The following is a 12,745-nucleotide window of genomic DNA, read 5'->3' on the forward strand; positions in this document are numbered from 1 at the left end:
TTTTGTTTTTTCCATATTGAATGCAACATGTGAATTGAATAATTTCTTCTTCTTCAGTTATATTCTTGAATAAAAGTGCACTCGTTTTGTTATACCTTTTGTGAAAGCATTTGATATTTGAACATCAGTCATTTTATTAATTTTTACTATAGCATGGAAGAAAATTCTGCTTTATTTATATGTTCTACATTTCTTGCCCAGCTTTTCCTGTTATCCTACATTAACTCAGATCATTGTAGATATTGAAGACACATGAAATGCATGTATTCCAATTATAGGTGCCTCAGATTCCCACAGGGCAATGTGGGACATGGAGTTCTTCGACTCAGTCCTGTTGGGTTCCATGGTTGCCAACAGGAGGTGCTGCAGGGACTGGGGAGCCCTACTTCATAGGGTTTCTATCTCACCCGGAAGTGCTTTTGAACCATGTCTATGGACCACCAGGAGTACTCCCAGGTGGGAGATAAAAGGAGCTGCCTGCTTCACATGGAGGAGTCGGGAGTTGGTGGTGGTGGCAGTGACAGAGAGACAGAGAGAGAAGCCCAAAAGTTACTGTGCTGTTTGCCTTATTTATCACCTGTACTTGTGGTTGTATGGTGGGAAACACTTACAGAGGAAGCTCTTCACACAAATAAAATATCTTAAGTACTTTTATGCTGTTGTCTGAGCCTGTTTATGTTGGGTTTGGCGCCCCCTACAGGCCACAGCATCAACAAAATACTATATGCCTATTTATACATCTTGCTGTTTCTAATATAAAACTCTTGAATTACTTGATCTGTTAATGTTAGCTTGAATGAAACCATTTTTAGACTTCAACAAGAGATGCTGCAGAAAAAGGAATCTTATATGTTAAACTTACTGGAGCACCTGGCAATCCTGAAGCACCTGGCTTTCCTGGAAATCCTCTCTCACCCTAAAAATAAATATCAAATTTAAAAGAAACACATACACTTTTAAAATATTTCAACTTTGCAATACTTTCATGTACATACTTTAGTTCCATTGCATCCTGGTATACCCATTGGTCCTGGAGGGCCATCCTGTCCTGGAAGACCCTAATCACAAGAAAAGAAAAAAAAGCAATAAACAATAATATAGTTACTGTATAATACACCCACATCTAACTAAGATTACATTAAAATGTACTCATCCCTAAGTATGCCCTAAACCCTTCACTTTTTCAACAAATGTTTTTTCTGTTTTTTCAAAACAACATTGTGTTATAATGTGACAGTTTGTGAGAAACATAACAAGAAAGCTAATTATTTCAAGGATATGTTTAATTTATTCATTAATAATGATAAACAATGTTATGAAACTACTTCCAGTATAAGTTAAGCAAAACTATCTGCCATATTAATATAATTACTCAACAAGATACTTAAACATTTTTCATAGTTATATTATAGGAGAAATAGATGTGTAAATTTTAACCTGCTTTTTAACATTCTGCGTCAGGAGGATTATGTGTACTTGTGTACTTATACTGAAAAATATGTTAAACTATTTAATATATTGTAAAATATGCATGTTTCTTAATGAAGTTTTTTTTAAATATATGTGAAATACAATACATTTCCAGCAATATACCTTACAAATATACATTTTTATATTTTTGTATAGCGTAATCTGCAAAGAAATATTCTTTTATAAATGTCCTTTGCACTCTCATATCTCATTTAACGGTTTAACTAAAGGCAAAACACATAAACAAAACCAAAAACTTCTAGTTTGATTTTAAATTTAATACCACCATCCACTCCTGGCTAAAATTACTGGAATGTGAAGGAGTTATACATTGACCTTTATGTGGCTTTATTTTCATACAAAGTAACATTCTCAACTAATATTTCTTCTGGAATGTATGTAGTTTGAACAATATTTAACTCAGATAAGCAAAGCAACAACTCTATTACTGGATTGACAGTATTTGTTTTTTTATTAAAATACTGTTGGTTTATTAAATGAATTCAAAAAAAAAAAATATATGAAATTTTAAAACTAATTATTCATTCATTTTTATGGCCCATTTATCTACGTCATGAGAACAATGGGTGGAAGGTGAGAACAGTCATTCCACTTCAACTAGACGCAGAATGCTTCTTAAGCCAACAATATTAATGCAAGCTCGGATTAATCAATTAACTTAATGTGCATGTCTTCAGGATGCAGGAGGAAAGCAAGAGCAACCATCAAAAAACAAATACAAGCACACAAAGGATGTACATATTGGTCTTTGGGGATTTAAAACAACAGCATGAACCATATTGCCTTAAATGCATTTTGTCTGTTCCTGCCATGTGGTCTTTTCTTTGGGGAAATCTACTGGATCAGAATCAAAAGTGACTGAAAATGAGATTGTATGATTTCAAGGGGCAAGGTTGTTGATTTGTGCCTGTGGGTCTTCACCCAGGTTGCTGAGTTTTGATATCATTAGTTTGTCACTTTCAAAACACTTCTTGCCCTCTAAGTCAAATCAAGCAAGAAACTTGCTGGAAGAAGCCAGCAACTGCAGCAGACTAGGAGCACTTATAGAACTGAGATGTGATTGATGAAGCACACTTGAAATTGAGAGTTATCTCAGTAAGTTTTGGTTTAATTACCCTAGTCGCATGATCAACTACAGACAGGTTTAGGGATTCCACAATTATGCACAAACCCATGAAAAGTATGAACAACAGGTGGGTTGTACATACTGCACAAATCTGTAACAACACCAAAAGGAAATGTGTTCACAACTAAGAAAGCAACAAAGGCTGTGTGGCAGTTCACAACAGACTGATTAAACACCTGCGTACATCATGGTTCTGAATCTGTGCAACACCTAATTAAATATCATTATCATTATTCCAATTATTCTTTTAAATTGCTCAATCTAATTGTAAATTTAATGGCAGTTAAAAATTATTTTGTATTCAGTAGCAACATGGGTGAAGTAAGGCATATTTGACAGCAAATGAAAATCTGCATTTAAAATTTTCATTTCATAATACTTTAGAATTCATAAAATATACATATTTAAAATGCAAATGTAAATTGTTAGCAACTGAAAAAAGTGGCAGTTTCTGCCACTTATGGGATGCCCCAACTCTGAGCCTTACTACTGCTGAGAAATTTGCCCTGGCACAAGACAACGGGATATACACATCAGTGTCATTTAAAAAGGACCTGCCTGTGTAATGATAATATAGAATGATTCGTAGTGTACATAGTCAGCATCTTATAAGCCTGGCAGTTAGACTACACTATATGGCCAAAAATAAAAAATGATTGAGTTCAGGTGTTTTAGCCACACTCATTGTTAACAGGTGCATCCAATTAAGCACACAGCCATGCATTCCCCATTGAGTAGGTTGTAATGCAGACCTTTGTGACTTTAAACATAGCACTCTCACAGACATAGCTCCTTTTCGCAAAGGTCAGCAGGTGATATATTTTTTTTATTTTATTAATTTTATTACAATCCATACATAGCAATCAAGTTTTTACAAAAAAAAGAATTGTGTTCAGAACAGATCGATCCCCACCCCTGAGAGAGAGAGCAAGCCAAACGGTGTAAAATTTAAGGCTTGTAAACATACCTAAATTAATAAATTCTCTGTGCTTTATAAACTTATTTTAAAATATTACTGATTAGATCCTGCCATGTTTTGAAAAAAGTCTGTACAGATCCTCTAACTGAGTATTTGATTTTTTACAATTTCAAATAATATAACACATCGGTTTCCCACTGACTTAAAAGAGGAGAGTTTGGGTTCTTCCAGTTTATCAGAATAAGTCTGCGTGCCAAAAGTGTAGTAAATGCAATCACAATTTGTTTGCCCTTCTCCACTTTAAGCCGCTCTGGAAGAACCCCAAACACAGCTGTTAATGGGTTAGGAGGGATTGTGAGTCCAGGGCTGTCTGAGAGGTAATCAAAAATTTTTGTCCAGAATAATGTTAATTTGGTGCAGGCCCAGAACATGTGACCCAGTGAGGCTGGGGCTTGGTGCAACGTTCGCAGGTTGGATCATGCCCTGGAAACATTTTGAGAGTTTTAGTCGAGACAGATGTGCTCGATATATAATTTTGAGTTGTATAATTGTATGCTTTGTGCATATGGAGCTCGAGTGAATTCTCTGCATTGCTACTTTCCACTCCTTTTCTGATATATTAATTGAGAGATCTTTTTCCCAGTGTCCTCTTGGATCTTTGAAAGGAAGGGATTGTAAAATGATTTTATAAATTATAGAGATGGAGTCTAATTCCTTAAAATTGAGCAATATTTTTTCCGGCGTGGATGAGGGTGCAAGATGAGGAAAATCTGGAAGGTTCTGTTTAACAAAGTTCCTGATTTAAAGATAGTGAAAGAAATGTGTAGCTGGAATATTAAATTTGGAATGTAATTGTTCATAGGATGCAAAGACGTTGTCTATATAAAGATCTCTAAGCAAGTTAATTCCAATTTTTTTCCAGATATTAAAACTGCGTATGTTTGCGAAGGTTGAAAGAGGTGGTTCTCTTGCAGGGGTGCCATAGATAGAAGCTTCTCCGTCTTAAAATGCTTTCTACATTGGTTCCAGATTCTAAGTGAGTGGAGCACAATTAGTTTATTAATGTATTGCCGATAATGTGTGTTCATTGGAGCGCAGAGCAAGGAATACAAAGAAGTACTGCAGGATTTTACTTTTATTGCTGTCCAAGCCTGTGTATGTTCTTCTATTTGTGTCCAGGTTCTTATCGCCTGTATATTTGCCGCCCAGTAATAAAACTGGAAGTTAGGTAGAGCCATGCCACGTTCTGCCTTTTGTCTTTGTAGGGTCGCTCTTTTGATTCGTGGATGTTTGAATTCCAAATAAATGAGGTTATTGTTGAATCTAATTGCTTAAAGAATGATTTATTAATGTATATTGGAATGTTTTGAAATAAAAAAAGGAAGCAGGTGATATTTTTGTTCTGTGAGACATGCCCTGGTCATTTGTAAGTGCTATTATTGTGAAGTGGAAGCGTCCAGGAGCAAAAACAGCTCAGTCACAAAGTGATAGACCATGTGAACTCACAGAGCGGGGACACCAATTGTCAAAGCACTTATAGCATAAACATTGCCTATACTCTGTGGCATCACTAATAACACAGTTTCAAATGGCTTCTGGAATCAACATCAACATAAAAACTACATTTCGGGAGCTTCATGAAAATGGGTTTTCATGACCGAGCTGCCACATACAAGCATAAGACTATGCCAAATGCCAAGAGTCAGCTGGAGTGGTATAAAGCATCAGAATCAGAATCAAAATTCACTTTATTGGTCAGGTACACTAATGTGCACTAGAAATTTGCTTTGGTGAAAACTGTTGCTGTATGACACAAATAAATAAACATACTACAAACCAAAAAAAAAAATGAAGGCCCACGAAGGCCTGTAACAACAAGCAGGCATGAAAAGGAGGGAGAGGATAGAACCAAGGGGAAAGAAAAAAAAGAACGCAAACAGAGCCAAGAAAGCAACATTGGGGTGGAGTGAGTGAACGAGCCAGCCAGCCAGTATGGAGAAAGGCAGCACAGTCATGGTCCTGTGATGGAGCAAAGGATTGGGGCTCTAGGGACAGATCATCCCCACTGACTGTTCAGAGGAGTGAGCGTGATCAAGGTGGCGTCCTCTCCAGGGATCCATGGTATGTTGGAGTGAATGAGAAGGAAGACGAGAGGACAACCGACCCCGAGTGGTCTAGCTAATGCCCCTCAAGGTAGTCAAGATGAGGGGCGAGTTATAGAGTACCATGGCTAAGGAAGTCTCCACCAGCTAATTAAGCAATGGGTGAGCTGGGGAGACAAACAGAAAGTGGTACTAATCCAGGAGTAAAAGCAATATTGAGCCGATAACTGTGATGGTTTTTATTCTCTTTTTTAAATCTTGTTTTTAATCTCTTGGATCTCCACTCTTGCATTGGATTATTTATTTATTCACATTTGGAAGCACTGCACTTTTGAACACTGTTTGGTTTTTGAATTATTTTTAGTAAAAGCAGCAGAGCAATTTTTCACCATCCCCTTGCTTCGTGTGTGTTTGTCCTCATCTGCCAAGTTCATCTTGGACATGACTATCAACGGTATTGGGTTCAAGAGGCTCCTGGAGAGAACCAGTAGTGTGGGGCAAACTGCACTATCACAGGCTCTTAAACTTAAAACAAAATCTGGACCTGTCATACTTAATGTTGTCTGTTGTCACATAATATCCAATGGGTCTTTCTTATCTGACCTGACTGATCTTTGAATCCAGTTCAGATCATTCTCCCAGACAGTCATTCTTCTTGGCAATTTCAACAACCATATTGACACTACTACAGGAATGAATTCCTGTCCTTACTGGATTGTTTTGACTTTGTGCAACATGTTAATTTTCCTACCCACTCTGATGGTTATATATTGGACCTGATCTGCACTTTCAGAAACCTTAAAAATATCTGTTCCTCTTTCCTTGCTGAATCCTTTTCTGATCTTTATCTGTCTCCCCTGTTCCATCAACACTGCACTGTTGTGTTGACTACTATAACCCAGCTCTTCATTTAGCACTAGCACTAGATAAAACAGCTCTGTTATAACATAAGGACGTTTCCTTTAAGTGTTCAGCTCCATGGTATATGAAAGTAGTTAGCCAGTGTCCTGACAGAATGTCACTTAAGACTGGACACACTGTGCATATCCAGGCTTTCCCTGACCATCAAAGAGCTTACAAGGATTCACTAACTGCAGCCAAGAACACACATTATGGCAGAATAATACAAAGTGGGCATAATAACCCTAGGGTTTTTTTTTTTTCTCTGGTTAACAACGAACTTCAAAATGCATCTAGTCCAATTACCTCCTCTACTGAAGCCTGTGAAAAATTCATCCACTTTTTTCATAATAAAATTAACACTAGAATCCCTGAAGCCTACAAAAAAACATGCAATCGTGGGCCACCTTAAATTCCTTCGCACTTCTCCATCAGCATCTTTTGTTTTCCAAATGTGTCAATCAGCACAAGCAGCAAGCAGCCTGCTATCTCATCCCCTATCCCCCCTAAACCTCTCCCCCCAACCATGGAGCTCAACTCGGGCAAAAAGTTCTCCCAGCTCAAGTCACTTTAATGTGGTGTGAGGTGCCTGGAGTTGCATAGGGTAAATAATTCAGTATAGTTATTTGGAACACGTACATTTTATGTGTATTCTGTGTCTACAACGATCTGGGTAAGTGTAGGATGAAAGGAAATGAGAGGCAGGAAATGCTGAACACACAACTAAAGCAGAAACGTTTTACTAATTATGTTATACTAATAATGGCGTGAAGTGTATAATGTGTTAAAATTTTAGTCCAAATATCAAATAAACATATGCTTTTATTTAAGAATATAACTAAAGTAAAAAAAAAGAATCATTCAATTTACATGTTGCTGTAAATCTATACTAATAAAAGGCAAAGCCCTCACTGACTGACTGACTCACTCACTCACTCATCACTAATTCTCCAACTTCCTGTGTAGATAGAAGGCTGAAATTTGGCAGGCTCATTCCTTACAGGTTACTTACAAAAGTTAAGCAGGTTTCATTTGAAATTCTACGCGTAACGGTCATAACTGAATCCTACTTACGTACATATATACGTCCATAGCCTGCAGCTTGGTCGCCGTGTAAGGCGGCGTTGCGTCCCCCATCACCACGCCTCCCACATAGTTGGCTGTCTGCCTATATTGCGTCCCCCAACCCCAGGCCTCCCACGTAATTGACTGCCTGCCCATATAAGGCCGTCTGGCAGCAGCAATCCAAGCTGTGAGAAAACAGTAAAAAGGAGGCGTGTCAGACGTCATGGTACATTTTCTGATGCAGCTAGACGAAAACAACTTTGTGACGCTGCCACCAAATACTCGCAGAAAAATCCACAAGTTAATAGACATGCTGTTGCTAAATACTCGCAGGCAAATCCACAACTTCATAGAGACGCTGTCGCTAAATACTCTCAGGCAATTCCACAAGTTCATAGACACGCTGCCGCTAAATATTTGCAGGCAAATCCATAAGTTAATACTGGGAATGCCTGTTAAACATCTTAGATTCATGAGTAGCGATTTGGGTAGTGAACACTTCAATGAATGAAACCTGTTATCTTTACAATGGTTGACAAACACGGAATGTAACTTGAACACAACACGTCCTCTAAATACGAACCTGATTGAAAGAAATAATGATAATCAAATCCTTGATGACAGCAACACTGTATAAGTTTAATAACTTATAGACTACATTTTATTATTTTTCCCTTGCACTCAGTTACCAAAGCTATACACACACATATAGACACATACATATATATACACATATATATACCTGTGTGTATGTTTGTATGTATGTCTATATATATATACACACACACACACCAATCTACATTATATATATATATATACTAGCAGAATACCAGCGCAGCATGAGAAGTAGTGTGTTAAAGAAGGTACCAAAAAGAAAAGGAAAAATTTTAAAAATAACGTAACATGGTTGTTAATGTAATTGTTTTGTCATTGATATAAGTGTTGTTCTCATATCTATCTATCTATCTATCTATATGTTGTTCTCATATCTATCTATATATATATATCTATCTATCTATATATATATATATATATATACCCGCACTTGGAGAAGTAGTGTGTTAAAGAAGGAAAGAGAAAGAAAAGGAAACATTTTAAAAATAATGTAACATGATTGTCAAAGTAATTGTTTTGTGTATTTGGCGGCAGTGTCACAAAGTTGTTTTCGGTAGCTGCATCAGAAAATGTACCATGACGTCTGACACGCCTCCTTTTTACTGTTTTCTCACAGCTTGGATTGCTGCTGTCATATATATACACACACACACACACACACACACACACATACATACATACATACATACATACATACATACATACATACATATATATATATATATATACACATATATATACACATACATATCTTCATATCTACATATCTATATACATATCTACATATACACATATATATACACACATACATACATACACACACACAAATTATATATATGTGTGTATGTATGTATGTATGTATGTGTGTGTGTGTATATATATATACACATACATATACTTGTGTGTATGTTTGTATGTGTCTATATGTGTGTGTATAGCTTTGGTCACTGAGTGCAAGGGAAAATTAATAAATTATAGTCTATAAGTTATTAAACAGTAAAACATTAACGTTTTAAGAAGTACAGGTACATTGAAATTACATTTTCTATGTGAATGTTCAAATTTGTGCCTCTGGTAATGTGCCTTACCGGCATTTAAAGAAAATTAGTTTTGTGTCCTCTGCAGTGTTAAGAGAGAAAGGCTTTGGTTTGGGATAAAAGGAAAAAAGGTGTAAAGAAAGGAAAGTTGCCTTTTTCTTTTATATAGTATAGAGAGATGTGTTCGCTGACGTTATGATCGCCTTTTGGGGACAGTCGCGGTGGGTCTTGTGTAGACTGGTGAGACGTCCCCGCCATTAATCGGCTTTGATGGCACTGTCAGTCCTGTACTCGAGTGCGTGTCTTCATAATCCGAGGTGAGGACCTCATAATCGTATACGTGCAAAAGAAAGTGTGAATCGCCTTAATATTATTTTGCCGTGGTGTAGAAAAGGGGTCCTGTGTTTGCACTTGTCTGGGCTATAGCGCAGGGGGAGGATGAAAAAAATTAAAAGTGCTCACTTTGACTTAAGGCAGAAGTGCAGTCAGCGTCTCAACGGCCGGCACAGCTATGCACGTGCGCTGGCTGCTCGACTTTTGCTGGGCAGGAGACCCCAGTTTTTCAGACACGTTCATGATATCAAAAGTCTCAGCTCTCTTTGGAGGTCATTCATATATATATATATATATATATAGCAAAATACCCGCGCCTACGCAGCGGAGAAGTAGTGTGTTAAAGAAGTAATGAAAAGAAAAGGAAACATTTTAATAATAACGTAACATGATTGACATTGTCATGAGTGTTGCTGTCATATATATGCCTGCCTAAATAAGTCGCCCTCGCTTTGCTCTTACTTTTTACCGTTCATTTAATCATGGCTTGTGGCGGAAAATTATAAAATGGAAGGAGGATGGCTTTACCAAAACAATTATTGATGGCGAATCGATTATTCATAAAGCTTGAATTGGTGATCTGTTTTTCTGTGTTAACCTCATATTTTTCATACTTCTCAAACTAAGGTGGTGCGAGGGTAAAATGAATGGGATGCGCTGATCAATGTAATCGTGTACCAGGAAATCATGCATTGACAAAAGCTCCCTTTGCTTGTAATGCAAAGTGTGATTAAATGCATTATTGTTTAACGCGTTATGGAGCACATGCATCGAAGCTTCTCAGCTGTGCTTGTGCTAAGAAAAGGAAAGATTTTAAAAATAACGTAACACGATTGTCAATGTGACCTTTTGTAAGTAGTGCCTGGAGGATTCAGTGTGTAGAAACTCTAGAGACAGCGTGTGTATTAACTTGTGGATTTTTCTGTGAGTATTTGGTGGCAGTCTGACGGTTGCTTCGAAGACGGCGTTAGCTGAGCTCAGCTCAGAGCGAAATCAGATGAATGGGAGGGAGATGATGACGTGACTCCCCACCCGCCTTTAACTGTCAATCCCCACAAACACAGTCTCGGAATTTGCATAAGCACACCCCTTCACCTACAATTTTAACTTAGTTACAAAGTGATCAAAACTCTCGTTTATATCCTGCGTCCTCTCATTAAACTTGTATCCCGCATTACCTGTGGGCATGTGAAACTCCAGCGGTAGCCTGTCTATGAACTTAATTTAAAGTTTAGGTTTACACCTTGCTTTCTTTCCGAGGTAGCAGCACTCATGAATATGGTAGTAAATGTCACTCGCTCGCTTCTTATTGTTTCGCTGCCTTCTCAATTATATAATGCATGTTTTCTTAATCGCTTTTTGGAGGTCTTCCTGGTTTTCTACGCACTGCGTTGACAGTCAGTTCACGTGATTACGTGAGAGGCGTGATGATGTCACACGAAACTCCGCCCCCCACGTCTTTCCAGCTCAACTCTATTACAGTTAATGGAGAAAAATACCTTCCAGTTATGACCATTAGGCGTAGAATTTCGAAATGAAACCTGCCCAACTTTTGTAAGTAAGCTGTAAGGAATGAGCCTGCCAAATTTCAGCCTTCTACCTACACGGGAAGTTGGAGAATTAGTGATGAGTCAGTGAGTGAGTGAGTGAGTGAGTGAGTGAGTGAGTGAGTGAGGGCTTTGCCTTTTATTAGTATAGATACACACACACATACATACATACATGCACACACACACACACACAAATATACATATAATTTGTGTGTGTGTATGTATGTATGTATGTATGTATGTATGTATGTATGTATGTATGTGTGTGTATATATGATGTACATAGATATGTATACAGTAATCCCTCGCTATATCGCGCTTTGACTTTCGCAGTTTCACTCTATCGCGTTTTTTAAATGTAAGCATATCTAAATATACAGTATATCATGGATTTTTCGCTGGTTCGCAGCTTTCTGCAGACAATGGGTCTTTTAATTTAGGTTACACGCTTCCTCAGTTTGATTGCCCAGTTGATTTCATACAAGGGATGCTATTGGCGGTTGGCTTAAAAGCTACCCAATCAGAGCATGTATTACATATTAACTAAAACTCCTCAATGCTATAAGATATGCTTCCCGCGTGGCGCTTGTTTGCTTCTCTCTTTCTCACTCTCTCTGCCTGACGGAGGGGGTGTGAGCAGAGGGGCTGTTTGCACAGAGGACACGGACGCTCTTCTACAAAACGCCGCTTTATCGCGGTGCTTCTGTATACTTAAAAGCATGTATTGATTTTTTGATTGTTTGCTTTTCTTTGCGAGCGCTCTCTCTGGCATTTTCTGCTCCTGACGGCGCTCCTTTAAAGATAAGATATATTTGCTTTCTTTTAATTGTGAGAAAGAACTGTCATTTCTGTCTTGTAATGGAGCACAGTTTAAACGTTTGACTAAAGGGTGTTATTTCATGTCTAGAGGGCTCTAATAATGTTAACAGTGTGGGAGAGTTTATAAGGGCTTAAAATATATAAAAATAACCATACAAACATATGGTTTCTACTTCGCGGATTTTCACCTATCGCGGGGGTCTGGAACGCAACCCCCGCGATCGAGGAGGGATTACTGTATATATATATGTGTGTATATGTAGATATGTATATAGATATGAAGATATGTATGTGTATATATGTATGTATATGTATATATGTATGTATATATATATATATATACAGTATATATATATATATGTAGACTCAAACCGATTATGACAGCAGCAATCCAAGCTGTGAGAAAACAGTAAAAAGGAGGCGTGTCAGACGTCGTGGTACATTTTCTGATGCAGCTAGACGAAAACATCTTTGTGACGCTGCCGCCAAATACACAAAAAAATTACTTTGACAATCATGTTATGTTATTTTGAAAATGTTTCGTTTTCTTTTTCATAACTTCTTTAACACACTACTTCTCCTCTGCGAAGCGCGGGTATTTTGCTAATGAGTTATAAACCCAAGCTCAAATGTCAGTCGACAGAAAAATAACATCTATTCTTGAATGGTGCAGAGGTAAGAACCGCTGCATTATAACCAAAAGGTGCTCCGCATCTTGAGTAGTGAGCTGCTATTGTTATTACTATAATATAATAAAAGCATACATTTGATTTGAGTCTATAACACCC

The 12,745-nt window shown here is 37.5% G+C and overlaps 1 protein-coding gene across 1 annotated transcript in view; it reads right to left on the minus strand.

Moving 5' to 3' along the window:
- col4a5 (collagen, type IV, alpha 5 (Alport syndrome)) overlaps positions 1-12,745 on the minus strand; it is a 481,130-nt gene that overhangs the window by 365,451 nt on the left and 102,934 nt on the right. The window contains exons 6-7 of the mRNA XM_039765771.1: positions 996-1,058; positions 863-916 (exon numbers count right to left, since the gene is read on the minus strand). Of these exons, the coding sequence (XP_039621705.1) occupies positions 863-916; positions 996-1,058 (117 nt within the window). The remainder of the gene's footprint in view (positions 1-862; positions 917-995; positions 1,059-12,745) is intronic.

This window comes from Polypterus senegalus, chromosome 10 (genome assembly GCF_016835505.1).
Source record: "Polypterus senegalus isolate Bchr_013 chromosome 10, ASM1683550v1, whole genome shotgun sequence".
Lineage (NCBI taxonomy): Eukaryota > Metazoa > Chordata > Cladistia > Polypteriformes > Polypteridae > Polypterus > Polypterus senegalus.